The sequence below is a fragment of the Phalacrocorax carbo genome, chromosome 12 (genome assembly GCF_963921805.1).
Source record: "Phalacrocorax carbo chromosome 12, bPhaCar2.1, whole genome shotgun sequence".
Lineage (NCBI taxonomy): Eukaryota > Metazoa > Chordata > Aves > Suliformes > Phalacrocoracidae > Phalacrocorax > Phalacrocorax carbo.
The window spans coordinates 8,623,709-8,649,968 of NC_087524.1; the positions used below are offsets into that span (position 1 = coordinate 8,623,709).

The window sequence follows — 26,260 nt, forward strand, 5'->3', positions numbered from 1 at the left end:
AACTTGACCAAATCTATGAAATGTGGCATAAACATGGCACGTACCTAACTGCAACGATATCTGATGTACAGCATAGTTTTCTTACAGCATTTAATTTTTTTTGTAGCGAATAATTCATTAGCACAGCAAAATACTGCCATTTCTATACTGTTGTTCTTTCTACCGCTCCAGTTGCACTGGCATAGCTCCTTTCCCTCCTCTCCTGTGAATTGTTGTGGCCTTTCTGGAGCAGGGGCCTTTTTTGGCATAGTTGACAAAAATAAACCATAAAGGCAGCTGTTGTTATGAATAAGGCTCAACAGGGGAATTTTACCAGTAGAACTACAGCAATATAATTATACTGGTAGACTAGTTACAGTAAATTTCCTCATGAAGACAAGCCTTAAGTTGACATTTCCTAGCTAAGTTGAATCCATATGTATAACTTTATTACACAAAAATAATATGTCTCTGGGCCTTGAATTCTTTTTTACCCAGAAGAGTAACATTAAGCAGAAAAGCAAAGAATTTAGTGTTCAGAGATGGATGGGGATTGTCGGTAACAGAGCGGTTGGGATGAGCTGTACACTGAACTCTTGTGTTTTGCTGGATAGCTTATTCCTCCTAAAGTAATCAGGAACGTGAGGAGCATGTTTCTGCTTACTGCACTAAAAAGTAAGCAGTACTGAACTGTGGTGCAAGTTGACATCTCTCTCCCAGCTTTATTCCTGTTTGTAAGAGGAACTGAGCCATTTTGCAGTTTCCATAACTCAAGTGGTTTGGCTGAGAAGCAGAACTATTTTGCTGCTATTAAAATCTTTAGGGCTGATCCTGGACCTGCTGAAATGAAGGAGACAAATGATGCTTTCTTTCCTCTTTTGTTTGATTTAAAGAAGCCAAGATTTATTTTATCCTTTCAGGTTTTGTCATACAATGGGTGGAGTCCATATAACATTCACAAGACAGGTATTTATTTCTATAGATAAAAAATATCAGCCTATGATTCCTATCTCTGGAAGTTTCCAGCGCTTCAAAGGAACCCTAGTCTTGCAGGAGAAGCTTAACACATAAAGGCAGATTAGAAGAAAAATACATGTAGTAGACTTTTCACTGCAACTGTCTCATGTTTCCCTTTTGGAAATCTTTCACCAGCAGTCTGGTGCTTTCTTTTCCCTGGAATTATGGCTCAAACTCCAAGGGCTTTTCCCTGCCTGTTTAGTTGGTTAAGATCTGTTATGGTGCTCATTGGTATGTTTTTGAGTGCGCCCTTTACAATAAAATGAGGCTATGTAACCGCTCAGCAAGTAGGGAAGCATTGTCTTGATTTCCACAGCTAATGAAGTGAAACATCAGGGGTTGAATCCCAGGTCCGGGAGGATACTTGGGTGCCTAAAGTTCAGGCTCCTAAAAGCTCCTAAATACCTGTTATGCCTTGAGTTCATTTATTGGACAGCTGAGAACTTAATTTTTTCAGAGTCCTAAAAATGTCCTAGAGGGTGTACTAAAGTTTTCTTGCATGATTTTTTTTTTAACCTATGTTCTTTAGCCAGCAGGAAGGTAGTGGGAGACACTGGTGTTTTTATTCTGTATAACATCTTGGAGCCCAGATCCTCACCTGAGACTTTTAAGCAATAATGAAAATTAATTGTAGCTGTCAGTGTAGCTTCTGGCTGTGGATTTTTCTCTTTTTCTTTCCACCCTCCCATACTGCTTTTGTAAGCCGCTTTTGTTATGCGAATGGGTTCCTCCCAGCAGCTGCAGAACTTTCCACAGTAGGAGCTAGGAAGGAGCCAGCAGACACCACAAGGAAAGTCGGTGCCCTTTTCCCAGCTGCTCACCAAGCGCAGCAATACCGTCCTTCCCAGCCGTGCTGGCTAGAACTGGCCCTTTGCTTCTATTCTCATGCCTGGTGAGGTTGCAGCTGAGCCCTTAGGTGAAGTTTTGGAGATGGATTACCATTCCCTGCTACGCAAAGACCAGTGCATCAGAGCTAAGGATTCCATTGCAACATGAAATGGGAGCTGCGTGCAGAGGAAAGGTTGTCTTTTTTAGTACACTGTATAGTGCAGTGACTGCATGCTGTGTTTGCAGAATCACCTCCAGCTCAGGCCAAGTGAGAGCACTGTTCTGCTGGACCTTGTAGAAGTGAAGGATAAGTAGCTCTGAAGTGCAGCATTAAATAGCTTAAGTAAAATGTTAAAGTACGTATCTCAGTAAGTTTTCTTCTTCTCTAGTTCCCTGCCCCTTATTGTGTGAATGCAGTAGTAAATCCTTATTGTACTCCTAGCTGTTCTTTCCAGGTCCTTTCAGTGGGCATTAGGATGATGCAACTCTGCTGCAACTTCCTCGGGCCATTGCAGCAAGGCTGTTTGCACTTTCCCTGCAGTGCCAAGAAGCACAGCCTCACTTGCAGTGCTAGCAACGTGCCACAAGTGGTGGTTGAGAACCTGCTCTCGGAGGCACCTCAGCTGGGTTGGGATGGGTTCTGCTGGCCATGAGATGGGAAGCCTGGGTGGCTCCATGGAGAAATGTGTGAGCCCTCAAGCTGAAAAGCATGGTGAGTCCTCTAGTCGCTTGATTTTGCATAGGTTTGGTTTGTTTTCTTTTTAAATACGTGTTTTGGAAATCATGAAGATGAAATGGTTTGGTCATGTCAGTTTAGCTATGACTGTAACAGGAGATCAAACCATCACCTGCTGGTATAGCTACATCCATGCACCATAAACCAGAGAAAATAAGTAAACTGCCCTCATGGACATTGTTTGCTGGGGTAGTGTGACACATCCCATGCAGCCTCCTGATTCATATTTTGTTGTTTTAGTAATTTCCTATGCTCAGTATTTGCCCATGCTGTGCAGAATGTGGAGTTAATTTCCCAGCTTTTGTGACCTTGATAGATGGAGTATATAAGCATTTCCTATACAACGAGTGTCACATTACTCTTTGAAGCAGGGAAATATCATTATTTTACATCTGGGAATCAAATTCCTAAGTAACTTGTTGAGGAGGATGGGAAGTTTGTAGTAGACAAGGGATTCAGACTTAGGTCACCCACATGCTGTTTTAGGACTTTAAGAGTATTCTGAAGTTCCTTGATTTAGAGTTAATAATGAAGCGGAGAGATCCCTTTGGCATGGACAGGGCCGTTACAGCCTTGTGCCCTTAATCTACACGCACTCCTTATGTATATGACTGTGTGTTGGTGCTCTCCAGAATGAGACGATAACGCTTCCAAAGCCCCTAGAGCTCAAAAGGATTAATCTCCAGCAGCTAAGCGGGATCCTGTCATTCTTCCAGATGCCACTACTTTCATGGCATGGACAGCTGAACCTTTAAAGTGACCTGAAAACTGATGGTGGTTTACTTTAACACACGAGGCTGGAGAGAACGTCGTTCCGGAGCTGTTCCCCATGTCTCTGGGCAGAGTATAGTAACTATTTCTGTCAAAATGAGTTTAACTCGTGTTCGTGGATTATCAGCTGTGGGTCCTGCCAGCTCGGTTTTGGACACAGGGTACCAATAATGAAAGTTCATACCTGCGTTTTTGGCCATGATGCTTCATAGGATCACTTGGGTTGGAAAGGACCTCCAACGTTTCTAGTTGATGCCTGCTCAGAGGGCCAGCTTCAGAGCCTTCCTGGATCGTGTTCCAGGGTTTGACCGCTCTCATGTGAAAAAGATTTCCAGATACATGTAACTGGAATTGACCTTTGCCATTTTGCTGTGCATCTCTGAGGAAGGTCTGGCTCTGTCTTCCCTTTGCCCTCCCAATAGGTAGTCAAGCAATAAGATTGCCCCACTTCCTTTAGCCCTCTTTTATAAATGCTGAACAAACCCAGCATGCAGCCTTTCCTCATGTGATGCAGGCAACTCTGGTGTGAACACATTTTATCAACACTTGTGTGCAAGTGCTTCTCACATGGCTGACAGATTTAGGTGTCTAAAAAGTGGCCGGTCTGTCAAGTCTACAAAATGCACACAATTCCCGTACTGCTTGTGTCTAAAGCTGCTGGAAGCCCTTACTGTATGTGTCTGCAGAGTTAGGAGTAAGGTTGAGTTGACTCTGTAGTCAGAAGGTTTAGAGGAAAAATCAATTTATCTGTTGTATCAACATTATTTACAGAAACAATTTTTTTAAAAACAAAATCTGAACTGTGAACCTCCAGGCTTCAGTGGCAAGATTGTCACCAGCTGAATTTTTGAGGAAGCTGAATAGTAATATGTGTAAAATCAGTGTTGTGTATGTGTGAGTGGAACTTAAACTGAAGTCTCCTCTTCCCCTTCTGCCCCCTAACAGCACTTAACTGGCTGAATGGTAGCTCAGTGAAGCACAGTTCTGTTTTCATACTGGCCAGCACAAATTCATTCACAAATTTTACTCAGATCTATCTCAATGTAAGTTTTCTAAGCAGATCCTACATGAGTATTTTGGAAAGCCGAGAAACCTGCCTCCAAATAAGTGCAGGGTGAGTACCTCTGCATCTGTTTGGATTTAGATGTTGGAATAATTTTCTAAAAACAATTTAAGTTGCTGTTTCTAGAAAGGTTTTCTATTTTGTTGGTGGCTTACACATTTGATATGATGTACTGCAAGAGCAAGCTCTAAGCAACAGCTTTGGGCATAGCCACAGACTGATGTCTCGAGTACCATGTGTCACTCGCTTTCCAACCTTGATTTGGTATGCAGAAGTCTTTGAGTATGTGTTCTTTTTGCATTTGCCCTCCTTATGCATGAAGCTTTATCTTAAATCAAGTTAGAAAGGAGTCCAGTAAGACTCTGCATGCAGGTTTGGGAGGGCGAGAGCTCATGGAATTTCCTGTCAAGGACTCTGAAGAGATAACCATCTGAAGTGAAGATATCTACCCCCTGCTTCTCTCAGGTATTTTTACATTTTTTTTCTTTAAAATGGATTTTTTTTCAATGCCAGGAGACAATCCTGGAGAATATGTAAGCAGGTTGGTTTTGGCCAAACTAAATTTTCTGGATACTTTTTAAGCCTTTCATGTAGGGGGGTTGCTGTACTTGTTAAGAAATTGCTTCACAGCAGCATCCCAGCATGCCGTCAGGGCTCTCAAATGAGACTGCTATATTGTTTGACAGCTGCACTAAACCCAACCATTTCCTGTTAGGCAAGATGCTGGAAGCACTAGGTAGGGTCACTTAATTTTCTCTCTTTTTTTTTTTTTTTTCTCCACCCCCATAGCTATGGAATCAGTGATTCCTTTGCCTATAGTAGGAAGACATTGTGTAACACACCTGGAGCTTGAATTCAGAAGACTGACTCTCTGTGTAATATTGTTTGGGGCACATCAGCTCTTCCCTGGTGTCCTTCCTGGGAGATGGAGGCACTAAGGTGTTCAACTCAATGACTGTAACAGCCTGGAAGCCTTGGGTTTAGACAGGAAACCACCCCTTGTGTTGCTCGTTTGTAAGCAGATGTGGGCAGTGAAAGGGAAATGGTGTACATCTTGATTTTTCTCAGGTAGGACCTGTGAAGTGGGTCGCTGAGTACCCTGCTGCTTTTTGTTACACCAGTTCCCTGTGTTGCTGTCAGTAATATCTTCATAGAATCATAAAATTATTAAGGTTGGAAAAGACCTCTAGGATCATCAAGTCCAACCGTCAAAGCCAGCTTATTAGCATGCTTTGCTAGCTAATAGAAACATCTTCTGGGATGGTTACTAGCTGTGCAGTCTTAAAACACTAGTGAGAGTTGGGTCTTGAAGTACTTTGGTCTCGTTGAGCAGTGGTGGACACTGCCCATCAGCTTGGTTTAACCACCTTCTCAAACTTCTAAAATATCCTGATAGGCTTAACTGGAGTACTGAAAGCTATAGGTTGACAATTACTGTGGCTTTTTTTTTTTTCTTGTGGGTGGTGGTAGAATTAAAACTACTTACTGATGGAAATAACAGCAGCTCTTCCTGATGTCAGGCTTAAGAATGTAGTGGTACTGTATTTTTGCAGCCTTCAAAACGGTGTGAGTGGCTCACCAGTGGCAGAGCAGGAAGCTTTGTCTCTGTAGATGATGTCAGGAAATGCAATTAGGGAGCTGAAGCAAAAGGCATCTTAGGTGGCTTCACAAAAGTAGCTGTGATGGAGCTGAAAGCTGAAGCTGGGACAAGTCAGTCCAGAGTCCTGTGAGCCTGCCCTTGCTTCCCAGAAGAGACCTGCTAGGAGTGGAGCTGACTTCTGAAAGTGCAGTCCTAACTATCCCCAAATACCCTGAAAGAGCTTTCTTGTTGCTCCCTGGCTGAAATAATCATAGTGAAGGGCCAGCATTTCCCTACGTAAACTCCCATTTTCAGGGATTGGTTCACTTAATACATTTATATTCGCATACACTTGAACTCTCAAAAAATAAACACCTAGTACACTCTGCTCCTTGTCCAGAGCTGTGTAGCTTTCAAAAGCAGAATTTCAGAAATACAGCCATTTTGCACTGCAGCGAAGCCAACTCTCTCTTGCTCCTTGCAAAAGTGAGAATGAAAATGCTTTGGGAAATAGCTTTGATTTAAACTGAAAAGCCTCTGGTTTTCAGAGCAAAGGGCTAGTTTGGCTTTTGATCCTCTTAAGCTGGGTTATTTGATGTGAAAAACGCCCTGGGTACTCTGCTGCAGAGGGGAGCAGCTTTTCAGTTCTCTGTGTGTGGCTTCAGGAGAGGGCCTGCCAGAGCACGGGGGGCTTGGGGGGCCTGGAAGCATGGCTCTGTAAATAAAGGGGCCTCTATTGCTTTGGATTCGTTTGCTGGAACTAAATATCATGATCAGTGAAACTCTTACCTCATTAAAGGAGCAAGCTGGGCTCCTTCACCGTATGTGCAGTGCTGCCATGTGGTCTGTTCTGCTGAGCTGATTTGCTGAACAGAAAGAAGAGTTTTAACCCAAAGAACAGTGTGTAATATATGACCTTGGGTTTCGAAAGGTTTATTTTTGTTCATGCGACAAAATAAGGTTTTAATATTAAATATAGGGTTGGATTTGACTTGGCAGATACCAAAGCCTTCCATTACTGGTGTAGTCATAATATAAAACTATCTGATGTGTGCCAGTGGGCATGCAGCAAGCCAAGAATTTCTCCATCGGTGTTTGTTTTTTTGTGAAAACTTAGCTGACTGCTTTGCCATTGGGTTGGCTATAAAGGTGATGTGTCCTCGTGTTGGAGCGGGCAAAGCAGCGGCAGGCACAATGCAATCCATGCTGTTTCTTTATAGTTACTTAGTTTTGGGGTAAAATAGGGATATTCTTTTTCCTTCTTAGCATTTTAGGGGAGTTTAAAAGAAACTTTCACTCAAAACTGCAGGGTTCAGCAGAACCAAGGCGTAAACCAAACTATGTGAAATATTCAGATCTGTTAGTATAGAAACTTAATTCTGTGATGCAGCTTTCGGTTCATGTACCTGGGGCCACGCACAGATACAAAATACTGATTTTGAGGTTTCCTTCCTGCATGCACTCCCCTCTCAGATGCTAGTCTTACTGTAAAGCTGAGGCACTTTTGGACTGCTGTATTGTAATTGTTTGCTGAAGAAATGACCTGCAAAGCACTTCAATGTTTTTATCCTGAACTGAGCTCAAAAGCCTTTGTTCTAAATTGGCTGTCATTGAATTGGTCACCTTCCTATTGAAAAAAAAACAAGACAAAAAAACTCAAACAAAAACCCAACCAAACCCCCAAAAAGCAAACAAAGAACTCCCTCCCCCCCCCCCCCCCCCCAAAATCCCACCCCAAAGCTCAAAACCACTGCCCCAGTCCCCACCTCCCTTGCTGACATTGAAATGACCCCCAAGTAGTGCCAGAATCTTGCTTCTGTAGAACAAAAAGTGTGCAGTAAAAGCATGTTCCCTCCGCAGCTGACACAGGAGTTGGGGTCAGGCTAACCTGCTGCAGACGCTTTGCTGCCCACTTGGAAGGGAACAAGTTAGTACAGGTGCAGGTAGCAGTGAACTTGGGGGGTCAATGGAAGAGGTCATGAGCATGAACAAACCTGGCTTCTGTGTGCTTTAGCAGGATGTCTTCCATCTATGGGTTATCTTTACCCCTCCACCCAGTTTTCTGTGGAAATAAGGCTTGTTCAGTCTGTCTCTTCTGGAACTATATATATATTTTTTAGCTTGTTGGTTGACTGTGGCTGGCTGAGAGTGCTTGACTTTTCTGGAAGTTTTCTGGAAGTTTGGTGAAAATTGGAAACTTGTGGGAAGGAGCATGAGTTCAAACAACTACAAGCCTCCAAGGTGTGATCCCTTTTTGTCCAGTTCCTCGGCAGCCTCCTAAGATAACCCCGAAGCAGTAGGGATGTACCTTACAAGTAGGAGGCTGCATGGGAATCCAGTGTTTACACATGGAAGTAATGGAACATCTTGGTATAAATTAACTTGTTTATGGGGAATCTCATTGTGGATGAGTTTCTTGGTTATGATATGTGCATCTCTTGTCTTGTTGGTAAGGCCTTGAACAGGAAGGAACACAGGTGATTTGGGGGAATGAGCAGCTGTTTACAGCCCAGATATAAGGGAGGAGTCTCTTTATCCTTGTGGGAGATAAAAAGCCATTTGCTTGGTCTTCCATGCATGTGGCACGTGTATCCGGAGGTCTTGGGCTTCTTTCTGGGCAAATTAATTTCCCATGCATTTGTTTGCTGTGGCTGCTACTTGACTCTCTGTCAGCGGACTGATGCATCCTTATCCTCACAAACTTTGGAACTGGGGCCAGTGGAAGCACTCACTCCCTAGTGAAAAGGGCTTCGCTAAGAGAAAGCAAGCTGTGCAGCTTGGCTACTCTATTCTTCTCTCTGATTTTTGTTAGACCAAGGGTCAGAGGCATGTGGCAGGGTTATAGGTTTATTTAGTTCCTGAAGCTGACATCTGCCTCCATTCTCATGTACATCCTCAGAACCTTGGCCAGGAGCTCTGGTCCTGGATTGTGGTACATTGTTCATTGAATGTAGTTTCAAGAGATGTCAAAATTTCTCTCAATTTACTTTCAAATACAATACGTTTTTTTTAAAGAATAAACCCAAAAGCTTTGGCAAAAATGCTAAGTGACTATGACTATCCTAATTACATTCTGAGTATTACTATTTCTTCCTATGAAAGACTTGCCTGAATTAAACATAAAGGATTTCTAAAATAATTGCAAACTTTTAAAGCCACATGTGTCACAATGTCTTAAAAAACAAATTACCAGACTTTATAGACTGTTACCTCAGAACATCTGTACAATACAGGTGAATTGCATGTATTTAAAATTTCACTGTAACAAAGCAGTGTATTTTCAGCAACTCGTGACCGTTAACTATTCAAAAACATTTTAAATCTAATCTTTAAAAACAAGTATCTACAAATAGGATTTTTCTAAGATTTAACTGTTAGTTTAAGAATTTTAGAATTAAAAGCATTGTGTGCTGCTGCATTTTTTGAGTATTTTTTTTTTAGAAGATACATCTTTTGATTCTTCAGGGATTTTTTTAAATCTTAGAAGGGAAGTAACTTACTGCTCATTTCCTTATGTTTTATTCTATTTATTTTCTTGTTTTAGTCTCTCTCATTACCATAAAAAAATATAATGTAAGTAACATTGCCTGTCAGTTTTACTGCTTTGCAACTACTGACGTTTTGCTGACCAGCAATGTTCTCCTAAATGCTCATCTTGCGTTAAATTTGATGGATACTCACCTGAACTTTTCTGTTACTCAGTAACTTGTGTATGGATTGATATAAAGCATGTGTGGTCTTACCTTAAACAGTTATTTCTGGGAAGCAGAGAGATCTGTGGAGACCTAAACTCTAGCTTGATGCATATTAGAAGTAAAGCTCTGTTGTTCCAGAATGTGCCTTGAAAGGAGGAAATTCAATAGGGAGCCATCTTACTTTCCAAAACTTTTAACTGTGAAAGATCAGCTTGAGGGTTTTTGTTAACTTTGATGCTTCTTAAAATTGACCTGTTCATAATGTGTTTCAGTTTCTGGTGGATGCTTTTTCCTGGAATAAATACCTGAAAACTACCCACTTTGAAGTGTTTTTGTTTCTCCCTTTAACAAATATATCTGGTTTTCCTTTGCTATCTGATAAGTTAAACTAATAAAACACTACAGGAGTGCTGAATGTACAAAGTACAACTCCACATTTGTGAGGCTATTGCCATCCTGTACCAATCTTTTTGGTGGACCTGCACGCATGATTGCAGAACCCAGGTTTCACCGCACATCCACATTCTGCTCGCTGGCTGGCTGCTTATTCAGTAAGCTCTTGCTTTGTTTAAGAACCAAATGTAACCGTTTGACTTGTTGCTTAAAGGTATATTTGTTTGCTAAAAGATGTTTTATATGTACAAGTTGACCATTCTGAAACGCACTATCAGCTCTGCTCATAAAAAAATGCTTCAGTGGTATATAATTCTCAAATTCTTTGTGGAGGATAACATGGAGGGAAACAAAAATGGACATGCTTGTATTTTTTTATACTAATGAAATAGTATTTTTTTGATATATTGTTTATTCCCCTTTGCTGTAGATGTCTGGCTTTCAATACCTGCTCTCTTGTTTCAGTCACAGTTGTTGTTATCTCTTTGGGCTATCCCATAGTTTAGTTCTGTCCTTGGGCATGTTACATCATTTGAAATTCTACCACACTCAAACTTTCCTTGAAGAATCCTCAAACAAAGTTACACTGCATGATGAAGGAGTTGCATTGATGCCTAAATTCAATCACTTTTAACACTTGTCATTAGGCAGAGTTGCTATAAAGCATTTCTGCTTCAAACCAAGCTCCTTGCTATGGGAACAATCCATCCAACACTTGGAACTGGTCACCGTGCTGCGGGTGAGCTGTGTTTTTCGATTTGAAAGTGCTCTCATCACTTTCCCAACTGCTCTGTCTGACTGTTTTCAGAAGCAGTACAATGTTAACACTTTGTGCACTGTACCTTTGATACGTGCCAGCAAGGTACCAGCATCCAAGACATTCACAGAGTTTCTCCAGAGAATTTGCCAGTGGCTGCAGGTGTTGGAGATTTGAACTTGCAGAACTATACTGGTTTATGAAAGCTTCTGTGGGGTGTCTATGCTCAGTGTAAATCCTTCTTTTTTTCTTCTGCCTTTGTGGAACAGCCACAGCAAACAAGGGATGTGAAGACAGTGGTAGAAAGGGTATGGCTGTCTCCAAATTGCTTTCAAGTTTGCGAGCTTATGTATTTGTCCCTGAGGCTTCTCATTTTTTCACACGCAAACATGGCTTTTTTAAATGTTGGGGACTTGGAACAGGAACTTTCCCATATGTATAAAATACAATATTCTCAAGGACTAGTTTTGTTGAAGCAAAGAGTAGTAGGGGGATATAGTTTGTTTGCTACTTTTTGTTATAGCCTTGATACTTCTAATATGTTTTCTATTGGGTAGATCCTATCGGACCAAACCAGATAAATTGGCATCTATCTCTGTCAAATGGGGAAGTGGCCAAACTACTGCTTCTTGAGCAGTAGCTGTCATTCAATGCTTTTATTCTATTATCCTCCTAGATGCACAAGGAGAATGTACACAAGCATATAGTGGAGCAAAATAAGAATTAGTGCATTGTGTGAGAGGCTATTAACTTTCTGCCTGCATGTTCTTGTTTCCCTCCTCCCCTGTGACCGTCCACAACACAGAAATTGTGTGCTGTATGTCAAAAACTCAACTGCTTCAACCCAGAAACTACTACCCAGTTCTATAGTTGCATCCCACTTCTCAGTGAGTAAATTTGAATTCACAAGGGTGGAATAACATTATTTTCTGTTGTGTACTTTTATTGGTGCTCCCATTTAAGGAAACGTAATCAGGGCAGCTATAGGTGCAAAACTTACAAGATGTTTTAAAAACAAATTCAGGATGCTGAAAATCATGCTGGTCCCAGGAAAGAAGTCAGGGTTCCAAGACTCTCTTATTCTGACTGAAAACACTAATAGGATAGTTATCTTTGAAATTGTATTACATCAGCTAACCTAACAATGTTATGCCATTTGAGCTAGGGTAGACTGAAATGAATTTTGAAACTTATCTTTTCTATGAGGAGAACACTCATCCTTTTTCCATGGTCTTAATCTTTCAGCCTGCTCTGGTTACAAGGAGTTTGTTGTGACTTTTCATTTTTCATTTCCTTCAGGTTTACTGGAACAGATGGACCAAGTGGTTTTGGATTTGAGTTGACATTTCGACTAAAGAGAGAAACGGGGGAGTCGGCACCACCTACGTGGCCAGCAGAGTTAATGCAAGGCTTAGCGAGATACGTCTTCCAGTCAGGTACTGCAGGGTTAAATGTGCTGCCTCACTTTTTGCTGCTTTCATTCTGAAGGGCCACATCTGTTACATCAGTGCTCAATCAAATCTTGAGAATTTTCTTTGTGTGGGAAACCAAAAGAATGTGTTCCTTCCATCAGCCCAGCTTGCTGGGGACAAAACCCAACTGCTGTCCAGGTAACACCAAATCCCTAGTACGGAAAAGCTGACGATACAGAATGGTTGGTAACCATAGGAAGCCTGCTCACTGGCTTTTTGTTGCTCTTCTGCATTGTTGGTTTCACCCTCTTTCAATAAGAAAACCTCCTTTGTTTATCCTGACATGGCTGAGAAGCACCCATCTGATATGGTCTCACTTCTCAGCAGAAGGGCTGTAACTTCCAAAACAGTTGCAGTTCTTTCACAAGCAAGTCTCTTCCTATGGTCTGTGCAGCTGAGCAGCAGCAACATATGTAAACAAGGAGCAGTTGAGATGAGAAGACGTAAAAGTCATAAGGGATGCCAAGGCTCTGGGAGGGCTAATAAATTAACAACTGGGAATCATTAATGCAGACTGAGACTTGCAAGAAATTTGGGAATCAGAGTGCCTACAAAACATCCTCTTGAACTGCTCTTCCTGGATTCTGTTTATACCAGTAGATTCAATTTTGTTTGTATTGTGAGCGCATGAAGACCATGGAATGCTGAGTGCATAGTGTATTTGAAAGGCACCCTCCAGCATCACAAGATCTGAATGAAAATATTTAAAGAACTTTTTTTAACCTAGTTTGAGGTCCTTTACAAGTAAAGTACATTTTAAATCAATGATTATTGAATTTGTAACATTTGGCACTCATTCTTCTAGTTAATAAATTGCTTAGTGACTTCTGATTCTGTTGCTGGTTTTCAGTCAGCTGGCTGACTCTCAAAGGGGAAAGGTCTGGGTGAAAACAGGATTCCTCTGGTAACCTCAGTGACAAATTTCTGAGGCAGTGGCAACTCTTGTGGGGTATTTCTTCTGAATGTTGACTGGCAGAGGTCAGTGCTAGCACAGATTATTGCTTGTCTTCATATTGGGATCTATCTTGATTTTTACTACTCTTAAACATCTAAATACACAAGCCTGTCACAGTTTTGCCATTATTTGAGGTTCCTGTCCTGTATAAGTTGTATTGTACAGAAGCTTTTTGATACTGGCATTGCAGTGATGAATTCAAACTCACATTTTCTATGTATTGACCACAGGGTCTGAAGAAAACATCTGACTCTGAAATCTCCTTCTTAGGAATAAAATAACATGCAAGTTATATGTTAACTTATCTTACATATAAGACCCCTTTTGGAGCCTTTTAAATTTTCTAATCCTATGCAGGTTCTCATAACAGTCTCTTCAATTCAGGAGTTTCAGTGCCTTCTATTTGCACATTAAGCAACCTCTGTATAGCAGCTGCTTGTTTGTCTCACCCTTTCCATGCGTGAGAGGAGGTCTGCAGAGTGAAGTAGGATTTGGGAGGGTACTTCAGGACAAAATTCTCAGTGACTAAACTGGCATTCCAGGCAGACACTTTCCTTGGTTGGTTTCATGCACTAATGCAGTCTCATCTTTCTGATCTCAAAGCAAATGAACTGTTTTTAGACTGGAAAGAACAGTTGTGCCCATGCATGTCAGTCTGATGTGAACTTCTAAGGGCCTTCAGTATTATCCTCAGCTTATACATGCTGGTTTTGACTTTCTCTCCACCATGACTCTTTAAAGGCATTTCTCAAATATACGTTAATGGATTCTAGCTACTGGGTGTTTAACTCCAAATTTACGTTATTTAAAAGCCCCATGTATGAACCACAAATTGACTTTGAATGTGAAACTGAGTATGAGCCACCACTAAGCTCATCATGCAATAGGCAAGTCACATGCTGGGTTACCTTAGGAAGAACATGAGCAGCAAATTGAGGGAAGTTATCACCTATTCTGCACGGCACTGGGGAGGCCTCACTTAAAACACTGTCCTGATTTGGGCCTCCTGGTTTAAGAGATGCTGAGAAAACAGGGAGAGTCTACAGTGGTTGGGGTCCTAGAGCACATAAGCTATGAGGAAGTTTTGAAGAGAAGGTGCATAGTGATCTAAAGGGAGCCTACAGCTGTTGGGAGGGTAGTTACAAGATTGTGGGGTCAAGCCCTAGATAGTACAACAAGGGGCTACAGCTCTGAAGCATAGTATGGGAGGTTCTGGAAGGGCTTCAGGAAAAACTTGCTCACAAGGAGGGTGGCAAAGCACGGGGAACAGTTTACAAGAGAGTTGGTGGATGTCTGTTCCTGAAAGGATTCAGGACTTAGCTCAACAAAGCTACAATGGCCCTGATGTAACATTGGTGATGGCTCCACTTCAGATAGGAGGCTGGACAAGAGACCTCCAGAGGCCCCTTAAAATACCACAGAAGAGTTGGATTTTTGTTTTTTTCCATACAGCTTCATGCCCTTCAGCAACCAGCTGTGTGCTGTCACCAAGTATTTACCAACCGTTCCTTGCTCTGTATAAAAGGAAATTGTATGCTGTTGCAGCAAGTGATCAGGCTCTAGTTTTGTTTTAGTACAAACTAGTTTATCACTAGCCTCTTTTTAGCCTGAGAAAATTCTTCTTCAAATCTTCTGGCTAATCATAGATGTCAGGTTAATACTGACGACATAATGCATTTAAAAGTAAGACTTGTAATGGGGCAGACTATCATGTTTCTTGATCTCTCAGGGCAAAACCAGTTGACCATAGCTAGGTGCAGTCATTTTCTAATTTAGCATAAGCTCACTCACTCTGTTGCTCTGCAGAGTCCACAGTCCTCCTGCTACATCTGATGTGCCCCGCTTTGCTTTGCTTTACTCCCACGAGCTGCCCCCTCTCAGGCTGGCAGCCTCCAGAGCAGTTCCCACGCTCTCACTTGCATCGCCCCTGGATGATTAGGCACCCAGCGCGCTGCAGTGTTATTTTTATTCTGCTTAGTGGGATTTCCCCCAGTCTAATATAGTCACTCTGCGAAACCAAGTGCAGTCATCTTTTTTCCTTGGCCTTTTACAGGACTTCTGTGGTCAGATGTTAAAACTCTAAAACGGAAGTGTTTGAAGGGGTGGTTCTTCGTAAGCCCACTGGGGATTCGGCAGGCTGTGGCACGACAGCGTTACTTGATGAAAGGTTTCTTTTTGCTGAAGTCCTGTTGACTGTACCATTTGGAGCATTTGTCAAATGCAACAATCATAAGCATTGTTTGACTCTAGAGTGTGTACCTTATAATTGTCCTCTTCAGTGGTTTAAAAATCCATGGAGTCTCTTTAATACTCCAAAATAGCCTTAAAAACATTTGATGAACTGAAACAACTTGAGTAACGCTTATGAATCCACTCCAAAAGACGAGGAATTAAAAAATAAAACTGGCAGGAACTTTTTGGATAGGCTCCAAGCACTTTGGCCTGTCAAAGGATTGTTTACTTTGAAAGCTATGCTAAGAGCTAAGTTCTTATCTCTTGAATAGCAAACCAACATTTTGGTTATCATAGATGTCCTTTGCTGGGTCTGGTTGAAGTTGGGGGAGAGTAAGGTATAGTTATACTACTGCTGAGCCTGAGCAATTTCAGATGATGATGACTGAGTTGGAGACTCATCTAGCAGCTACTGCTGTCCTAAATATTATTACTGTGTATTGCAGTTGCAAAGCATGTCTCATTGCAGGTGATGTATTTTGGTAACAAACACTTCTAGGCAAATGAATGTTACGTTTGTTTCCATCTCTCCTGCCTGTGGTTGTGCTTTAGAAAAGCAGTCTTCTGCATTGAATTTCAGACCTCTGAGCCCTGGCCTCCCTGTTCACTGTAACAAACACTTGATGCTTTGTGCTTTTGATTAAATGACACTCTTTCCCCTCCTTCAACAAAACCAAGCTTGCAAGTCTCAAAAAAAAAATTGTATTTGTGGCTTTATCTGTTCTTAATTTTATCACTGTTTGACCATGACCACAAATTCCAACTCTGTTATTTTTAGTTTAAGAAAAAAAAACAACAAACCCAAACCTGCAAACCTTGAAAATGAAACTGCACAATTCAGCGACCTTAGCTGGTCATGGTTCATGGATGTACTGGGAGTATCTTGTGGTAGGACAAATTTATAGTTCAGCTCAAACGAAGAGCAAGAAATGCTGCTCTTATGAAAAGCTTATCCAGGGTGTGTTACAACTGTTAACTCTTTAAGTACTGCAGTATTAACGATGCTTGATCAGTATAGAGAGGCTATGGTTTGTGTTTTTTCTGAAATTAAAGTCTACTTTTTTTTTTTTCCTCTGTAAGGTAATGCTAGATGTTTTCAAGGGCCTGCCTGATATACATCACTAGGGCAATATATTGATGTAGCATGGAAACAAATGCGTTATGTGTATGAGTTCTTACTGCTTCCATGTTTGTTGGCCTGAAAGAAAACAGCTGCAGCTGTAAGGTACAGGTTTGGAGAAATTTTAATGAAAAACTCATTATGCGTAGAGCCTGAAGATAACAGCATAGCACATGTCATAGTTCTATTCATACACTGAGAGCTAGCTAGTGAAACTAACTTCAGAAGTATAAGACAATGTCCATGATTTAGAGGTTTGTGGGTTGGCTGAGCTTGATAACGTTTACCCTAAAACATGTCAGCCTGAGCAGTCTGAGCCCCTGCTGTTGCAGGAGGGACAGGTGGTGTTACAGGAGACTGGAAAATGACAAATGCTGTTCTTCACCCTCACCTTCCCTGCCAAAAAAGACAAACCAAACAAACAAAAACAAAAATGCAAAAACCTGAGGTTTCTAATTGGTAAATCCGGCTTCAGGTCATAAGACCTAGGAAAAACAAACCATCTAGAAGGCATCCAGGGAATAATGGACATTCTGGCATGGATTTATCAGGAATAAATCAGAACAAACTAAATTGTGACAAAGTAACAGGCACCATGGGAAGCAGTGAATATTGGTTACCTTGATACTAGTGAGTCTTTTGACATGATTCCTTCCAGCAGGGATGTGAGTGAGCTGAGGAAATAAATTTTGATAAAGACTGAAGAAAGAGGGATGCAATACTGGTTGGAAATTTAGACTGAGCTATTGTCAATGTATTGTCATCAGCCACAAAAGATGTGTAGAGTTTGGATTCCTCTAAAATCTGTCCTAGCACTCATGCAGTTTGGTACTGACCAGGATGATGAAATACAGAGTATACTGATGAAATGTGCAGATATAGTGAAGCACTATGGCACAGAGGGCTGGAGTTCAGAAAAACCTTTGCAAATTGCAGAAATGGTCTGAAGTACTGATGTGCAGTAAGGTAAGGAAGATGCAACAAGTGCAAGGTCCTGTGCTTACATGGGAATAATCCAATGCACAATTATCAGCTGGGGAAAGGCAGCACTTCTGAAAGGTAAAGAAAATAATTCGGAGATAATATCGTCAATGGGCTCTATCTAAACCAACACTGTCTTCACTCTGAGAGGCAAGAAGCAAAATTATTCTGACATATAAATGGAAGTGTTCTGTGTATTGCATATGATAGGGTCCTTCTACACTGCTGGCAACACCTTGAAGGGAAAGGGAGAGCACTGTATTTCATTTTGGGCAAAAGACTTCAAGTCAGATGCATCCTGGTTGGAGAGAGTCTGGAAGAGAGCAATAAGAATGACCCAAAGGTCCAGAAAATATGACATGTGGAAGAATGATCAAAAGAGTTATGTTTGTTTAGTCTAGGCAAGAGAAGATGAAAGGAAGATGTGAGAAGAGTCTTCAAATATGCGAAAGGTTGCTGTAGGGAATTTCTGTGTGCCTACTGGGGATATGAGAGGCCTATCACAGCTAAAATTTTTGTAATGTAGGCTTAGGGTTTGTTGTTAGGAAAAACTTTCAAATGGTAAGTGTGGTGAAGCACTGGAATAGTCCAGATTTCTCATTGCTGCATAGCTTTGAGAACAAGTGAAATGATATTTGTCAGGAAGAGTTGGTCCTTCCTTCAGGTGCGGAAGAGTAGGAGCCTTCTTACTCTTCTTTGTGTTATAAATATATCTTGACTGACTAGGTGTCCTCTTCAGGTCTTCTAAATTAATTTTCTGTGGTTCTGTAAATACATAATTTATATTTTTTCATAGTTACCTGATTACTGGTTCACTAAATATATTTAAATGGAATTTTGAAGTCTCAGCTTATTTGAAGTTGAATTTTACTATTTAACCTTTAACTAGTCAGTAGTAGGAAACTGTTTTGGGGTCTGCAAAACAGTAACAACAAAATCTGCAAGCAAAGTAAGCATGCAAGATGCAGTTTGTGTGTGGCAGTTTAATGTAGATTTCAGCTGATTACTTCAGGAGAAACTTGCTTGTGTGAATTATTACTTAGAAAAATTGTTACACGTTTGTAAAGTGTATTGGTCAGAACTAATTTCAGCAGGTACGCAGTGAGTTATACATGTTGATAACGTGTCAAAACAATGACCAAACTAGCTATACCTGATTTGTTGTTTCGGGTTTTTTCCCCACAAACCCCTCTCTTGGCACGTCTGCCCCCTCTGCACTGTTATGGTGAGGGATTCCCTTTTCAGAGGTTAAGATATGAAATATCTTCTCTTGTCATTAGTTGTTTCTGTGAGACCTGCAGAAACTTAGTATCTGTGAGCTTCTGTCCCCTGTCACGATTCAAATCTGCGGGCCAATTTCCCAAAGTTACTGGAGAGGAGGAGGTTCTGGCTGATTCATGCAAGTGCCTGAGACAGCACAGTCATGCAAGCCTTCAGCAGCCAGGCTGAAAAGCAAGCCCAAAATGAGGTATGTCTAGCCTTCCTTAGTTATTTCTGGCATGTCATACTTTCTTTGGGTAGGAATTACTGTGTGACAGCTTGTCTGTAGTTAGAAGGATGATGTACGCTGTTCCTGCCTATGTCACTGGTGAGGTGCATCAGTTTGAGTATTATGCCAGCTCTGCGTGCCTCAGTTTCCCCTTTGGTAAATGGGAGTGATTACAGGAGTTGTAAGGACTGCTGGTGTAGATGCACTCTTCTTACTTAGCAATTTCCATCTGATTCAAGTTTAGTCTGAGCCACGGAGGCTCTTTGTGTTTGACAAGCAGTATAACTTGTACACTGAAAATGGGACTCAGTGGGATTAAGTGATTTGGCTGGGGTCACAGACCTGCAGCCATTAAGCCAGTGGATACCTTGACACCTGCTGCCCTGGCATAACCATTAGATCTCATCTTTGGATCTTCTGGAGTCCAGAAAGCTTCAGTGTGGTAGCCTCAGTGACTCTTTCCTTGCCAACATGTTTTCAAACATTTTTTACATAGGCCAATTTCTGTGTGTAAAAAGGGGAGAGAAAAAAAAACCAAAACCAAACCCTAAACAAACTCTTTGCTTCCTTGCATACAAATGAGGCTTGTCTAGCTTGTTTGTAAAACAGTATTTATTTCTTCCCAGTAGGATGACTAAAACCAAATAAAATCTATCAGTAATTCATATATATTTTTCCCTGACTGTGCCTTTATTTATTTTTTTTTCAACCCTAGGCTGATTCATTGTTCTATTTCAGTTGCTATGGCTTGGTAAAAAATATATATATATATTCAATCATCTGTTTGTAATATTGACCGGTTTCCAGTGTAGAGCTGGCCCTGGCTCCTCTGCAGTATTCCAGAATTTTAGATTAAAAATGAGGGGATTAACTGTGTTTCTTAGCTCCACAAAGTAGTATAAATCAACATCAATTTCATTTCAACAGAACCTGTTATGTAGTGAACTCTGCTGTGCAAACACAAACTGTAGCGCAGTAAAGTTTATAGAATAGCCTCCTGGCCTGTCATTTGCTGTAGGTGAACAGGACTCGACTAAGCACACAGACTGCGTGCCTTTATACTGAGAAGGGGTATGGAAACATTAAGTCACTGGTTCCAATTTAACCCAAGTTTGTCATGGCCAAAAGCTCTCATCATCTGATAGTTATTCAGTGGTCCATGAGAAATTGGTTGGGGTTTAGCCTAATTCCTCTTAGATGTTTCCCATAAAACAAGCTGTTCTGTGAGCAGCAGTGCAGATCAAGGCTGGTCCTTTACGTGTCTGTGCGCTAGCCCCTCTACACCCCATACCGCTGCAATAAATCCACTTCTCCCCATACTGCTGCCTATGAGCTCACCTCCCCAATATTTCCCATCCCTCCCACCCCATCTCCTAAGCCAGTCTTGTCACAACCCCGAGCTTCCAGCTGGGATGTACGTGCTGGGGCTGGTACCAAACAATGTGCTAGCTGATGAAACAAACTGGTTGCTTGTGTGCAGAGCGGTTGGCTAACATGCCAGGCACGACAGGCAGCTATCAAGCTTGTGCTTTGGTCTCCAACCTGTCGCTGGCATCCCCCAAAGCTGGCTGAGGCTTTGAAGTTGTTGGGGAAGGAATTGCCTAATGCAACTCCTGTAAATTGTCCTGATAGACATTGCAGCAAAGTTCTGGTTGCAGATGGAGCTGCCCTTTTTTACTCCCCGCTGTAGATCACAAATAGAGCTTATGCAGTGCTGCTAGTAATCCAGAGAGAAGCATCTGTCTGCAAAGCTGTCGATCAGACAGACAACACTGAAGAGACCTCATGGAAAATGTTTTTGTCTGCGGAAAGGATGTCTCTAAGAGGAGACATTTTGTAGGTATATAAATGCATCTTCTCTTGAAATACTGTCCCAGGGTTGTGCAGAGAAAACATTGAAGCTGGGGCCAGATTTGTTCTTATCGCCTTGTTGCTGCTACTGCTTAGGATGCTCAAGGGTTGAAACTCTCTTGCTGGCACTATCTGATCACCCTACCCAGAGCTGGATGCCCAATACCTGTTGCGGGTCCCACCAGATGAGGCTTATCCTGTTACATCAGCTCTGCTGACTTTGTGTGTGTGCAGCCATTAGCTGCCACACGAGGCAGTGCCAGTTGCAGGAACCCTTCCTTTTGCAGCGCAAGAGATGACAGCTTGCATCATGCCAGCCTCAGCCTGTGCATGCAGTTGTAACCCACAGCAACTTGATTGTGTATCTGAGCTCTTGGAGGAGAGATGTTAGTGTTTGTGTGTGTTCTTTGAGTGCACATGAAGGATGGGGCAGCTAGACACCTGTCCAATTTCCTGATGTAGCAACTCTCAGGCAAGTCTTAAGAAGCCTTGTTACTGTTTAGTCTTTAGCATCAAACTTTTTTCTCTAATGTTTGTTTTTTCTGTGACTGTTCTGGGTTTGGTCCAGCAGAGCTCATTGAAAGGCATTATTGTAGCTGCTCTTTTTCCCCTTCTCAAAGAAACTGTAAACTTCCAGCACCTGCTTTTAATGTTAAGATGGTCTTGCCAACCTCTAGCAGGGATCTGTAAGGAATAAGCATAGCAATATTGACCATCTGCAATATCCATGCTCTTTAGTGGATGCCTTTCACTTGGAAAGGAGCAAGAGGACAAGTTTTGGCACTGGTGATACTGAGACTGGTGCCTGGGTCAGCATGCAGAGGTACTTCTGGGTTCCCTAGACGAAATTAATGCAGTTCCTCTCTGCATGCTTGCAAAGCTTGATATTATTTGTCTGTCTGCATGAATGTAAATTTTGGGACTTTCAGAGTCCAATGCATTTATCCCCACTTGTGAGGCAGGGAAACACACCCAGTTCCAGTTTGCCGCTGGGTGCCAAGGGGCGGGGGGAGGTAAGAGGCTTGCCCATCTTTAGAGAGGAACTTTGCAGTGGCCAGAGCTGTGGCTGAGGCTTCCCAGGCTGTGAACTAGCACACACCTGGTGGCCTGTCCTTCCTCTGTGTGAGTCCTGTCTCAGAGTGCTTTCAGTTATAGGTGCTAAACTAGCTGAGGGCACAGAGCAGAAATACAGCTGTGAATGCTGCTGAGTGCTGTTATGCCACCACACAGGTGGTGCGCCCCTATTCTCCTTCTTCCGGGTGGCATAAATGGAGCTGCATGACCTTAGATTTTGGCTGACTAAATTAACTTCACTTCTCTTTCTATTCAGAATAGGCAGGGTGCTGCCCCTTTGCAATACTGGAGGCACCCCAGCTCCAGGCTCAGTCCCGCCCTTTGCCTTGGAGCACTGCCACTTCTTTAGCCACTGATACAACAAGTTGGCAGTTATTCAGCTCTTGTGGGTTTGGTGGGTAGCATCTTTCTGGTCTTTGCTTGGGACTTGCTAGGACCATTTTGCCACACTGGAGAATCCCTCCTCCATGAAAAAAAGCTGTTCCGTTCGCTGCGATGAAAGAACAGTCCCTACAACCTTCTGGCCAGGTTTAAAAAGTGCTGGAGACTTTCTCAGGAACTTGAGAAGGGGGGACCAACACCACTACTGTGTGACATTGCCTTTTGCTTAATCAGCACTGGTGTTATGAACCTGGACTGTGCATGAGGCTCCTCCAAGCTTCCTCCCAGTCTGCAGTGCAGCAGTAGGAAGGCATGACTTGGGAACCCAGGATTTTCTAAGGATATGTGTACTCTCATTCGACTTGGGGGAGGAAAAGGCTATGACTTATGTTTCAGTGAGCTAGCTACGTAATAGAAATTACAGCCTTTTCTTCCCTATCTCCCTAACCTCATGGATTTTGGGCTTTTGTCTCTCCTGCAGCTTGCCTGGACTTGTGGGTCAGTCTGGGTATTTCCTGTGCCTTGTTGTGGAAGTCAGTGTTGTCTCTCCAACATCTAGCTCTCAGCTGAGAACAGGTCTCTGACCTTTTCCAGTCCCAAAGGGTAGGTTGACATTAAAGCATAAGAGACTTTGTGCCAGGAGCAGAGGCACAGAAAGTCTTTGTTCCTTATAAAAGACTTTGTTGAAGTAGAAGGAAGGCTGTCTTCCCCGGACTGCTTTACTGATTGTATAGTATTTCCAGGCAGTAAGTGAGGTATCTCAGCACTGCCTAAAAGAGGAGGCTAGTTTTTAGCTGCTACTGTGATTTAGATAAAGTAGGTTTAGGCCCAGTTTGAACTGGCTACGTTTCAAATGATGCTGTCCCTTTTAATTCTGTCAACTCACATCCTGTTCCTGCCTGAGAACTGAACTTAGCTCATTGCTTTTCAGCTGTTCAATACCATTCATTCAGTTGGTTTATTTAACAAATGAAAAAAGAAAGGGGGGGGGAAGGAAGGCTTGTCTTCTCTGTGCTTTGCATTACTCCATGTGCCCTGAGGCTGCACCCAAATGTCAGGGATGGACAAAGCAGCAAACCTCGTAAATCTGATATATGGTTGAATTTATTAATGCACAAGTTGTTTTAGCCTTCATACTGCATGTGAGCTACCACTGGGAGAGGGAGGAGAGAAATGGGCATGGAGACAGAGAGGCAGCTGTATAATGCATCTCAGTGCAAGGCTGCCACAACAGCTGAAGAGGACAGCCAGCAGGCCCTGTGCCCTGGGACGCTTGAATGCTGGCCCCTAGCAGGTGTTTATCCTGAGTGGCTGCAGTTCAAGGTCAGAACTGATCTTGCTAATATTTGCTGCCCACAGTGGAGGGGAGCTGAGGTCTCTGCAGGAAGTCTTGTCTCAATCTTACCTGGAGCCTCTCTGCTGCAGGAGGTTGTGGAGGAGCCCACACACTGGGCACCAGCAAGCCTGCTTAAGAGCAGCATCTCTGACTCCTGCTGTAAGGAAGCTGGGGAGAAGCTGTACATGGTCAGCCTGGCCTTGGACAAAGGCTCTGTCCCCTGTACTGAAGGAAGAATGCAAGACAAAGGAAACAGCTCTGCAAAGGCAGAAAACTCCCCCTTCTGCTGATGTGAGGTCCTTTGGCATCTCATATATGAGGTCTTTGTCCCACCCGGCTTTTTCTGGGAGACGGAAGCAGATGCTGTAATAGTTAAAGGATTCTGCACAGAATAGTGCTGCCTCCTCCTATCGAGGAGCTGAAAGCCACAACACAGAGGGATTGTTCCGCAGTCACAGGAACATCTTTTCTCGCTGCCTGTGTGCAATTGTTTGGGATGCACAGAGGAGAGTTGGAAGGTTACGGGTACCGAGTAGCCTTGTGAAAAGGACTAGTTTTTCCCTTGGCAGCTGCCAAGCCCACGTTAGATGAAACTGCAGAGAAGAGCGGACTGTGGTGGAAGTTGGTTTCACTGTTACATATCCATCTTCTTACACTTTCTATTGAAGATCTGTGCAGCAAGTGGTGTTCAAACTGTGCTTTCTGCCTAACCCACTCTGCCTGCGAGAGTGGCAGTATGTGGAGCTCATTACAGACTGTCCTCTGACAGACTCAGATGCAAAGGTCTTTTGCAGCAGCCTGCTCAGCCAGGAGGCAGCAAATGGGCACAGCAGGGGAACCATTTTGTTCTTGGTGGGAAAGAGAAAGTGGGAGAGTGTATTCAGAGACTGCAGGCAGCCCAGAGCTTGTGGAAAGTGGACTCCTCCTTGGTTTAAGATCAGGGCCTTAAAGGAATCATCTCGGAACACTTGGGATGACTTTTGAAAAGGTGCTTCGTAAACAGGCTGGTCATTTTTCATTTGAACTGTAAAGATAGCTCTTGGACCAAGTTTGTGTTGTTTTTACACTACTGTAATGAGTTGGTAGAGCTCAATGCATAACTAATATTTTACACAAATACGTGTGAATACGAAGTTCCTCTGTTTCCTGCCCTTCAGCCTCCTGCTTTGCCAAAGCAAAACAAAAGTTTGGCCTGTGCAAGCTTTAAATTCCTGAAAATTTAAGAGAAAATAATCAACCGCTGCGAAAAATGCTACAGTGTTTTCTCAAAGACCCCTGCCCTTCCTGTCTGTTACAAGCCCCAGAACTAATGCCTGGGTAACTAGATAACTTTCCTGAAGAGATGATGATAACTCTGAAGGTGTTTTCTCACAGACCATCTTCCCTTTCTTGTACTTCCTTGAGTAATTTTTGCTAAAAGGGATACCTTTGTGGGGTCTTGCAGTCCTTCTGTCAGATGTCTGTGCTGTGAAGGTTATTAAAAGTAGCTGCTTGCGTCTTCTTTGGGTCTCTCAGAGGAGGATAGTGCCTTCGCTTCCCTTTTGAATTCCTTGGAAGCTCATCAACAGAAACGTCTTGCAGATATATAGCTGGGGAAAGATCACAAGTGGCTGAACAGTCTCATGGTGCTCCTCTGTCCATTTGAGCATCGACCCTTCTTGGTGTCTTGTACATGTGCAAGTATGTAGGAGGTTCAAAAACAAGAAGAAACGTTTTTCTCTCCTGCTGCAGTTCTCTTCCCTCACTGAGGACACCTAAAGGTTGCTAAAGCTGTGACTACAAGTATTTGCTCTAATTGCACCTGGCTGGGAAACATTCAGGTAACCATAAAACATTCTAGCTTTCACAGGATAGGGTTTTTAAGTGAAAGGCCAGTATCTCTTCAAATTGGCCATGTGGGGCCACATAATCTGTAAATAAACTACCATTAAATATGTGTTTTGAGCTGAGTCCTTATCTGCCAGGAGATCCCGCTGTATAACATCTTTTCTCACTCCTGGGTCTTCACCCCATCCTGAGGCTATTCAGTTTCTGCCAGTATTGAAGACATAAATAGCATCCTGTGAAGGGGAGCTGTAAAACATGTCTTGTTCAGGTGAAGGATGCAGAAAGCTGGTGGCAGCGCAGCTGGACAGGGGTGGAAGGGTCTCTCACCTTGCCGGGTCTCTCACTGGGATTCGGCAAGCCCGTCACGCCTGCTCCCTTGCAGTTGCTTGGCTGGGGATGGAGGGAGGTTATCCCACTGGCCCATAGGAGTAGGTGAAAGTAGCCCAGCCCTGCAGCACCCAAGGGCTATCAGTCTGAGTGACAGGATATAGAGGAGAAAGAACTTGGAGCAGGAGAGTTCTGTGGGGCCACAAATGAACAACATGCCTCTGTGTTCATTTTCTTTCTCTGCCATACTCAGCAACACCAGGTAAGTCCTTTCATGCTGCCGTGCTTTCCTCCAGCCTTCCCTCCCTGTGGGAGGGAGCTGTGCAGATAACTCTGTAGATAGGTGAGAACTATGTTGTTGCAAAAGCAAGGCAGACGATGCATCCTGCCCCCGGCA

General features: G+C 42.7%; 1 protein-coding gene across 2 annotated transcripts in view; it reads left to right on the top strand.

Annotated features, from left to right (window-relative positions):
* The window catches only part of SUFU (SUFU negative regulator of hedgehog signaling), a 98,548-nt gene that overhangs the window by 16,054 nt on the left and 56,234 nt on the right, over positions 1-26,260 (top strand). For both annotated transcript variants that reach the window (XM_064464036.1, XM_064464037.1), the window contains exon 3: positions 12,118-12,254. In XM_064464036.1, coding sequence (XP_064320106.1) covers positions 12,118-12,254 — 137 coding nt within the window. The remainder of the gene's footprint in view (positions 1-12,117; positions 12,255-26,260) is intronic.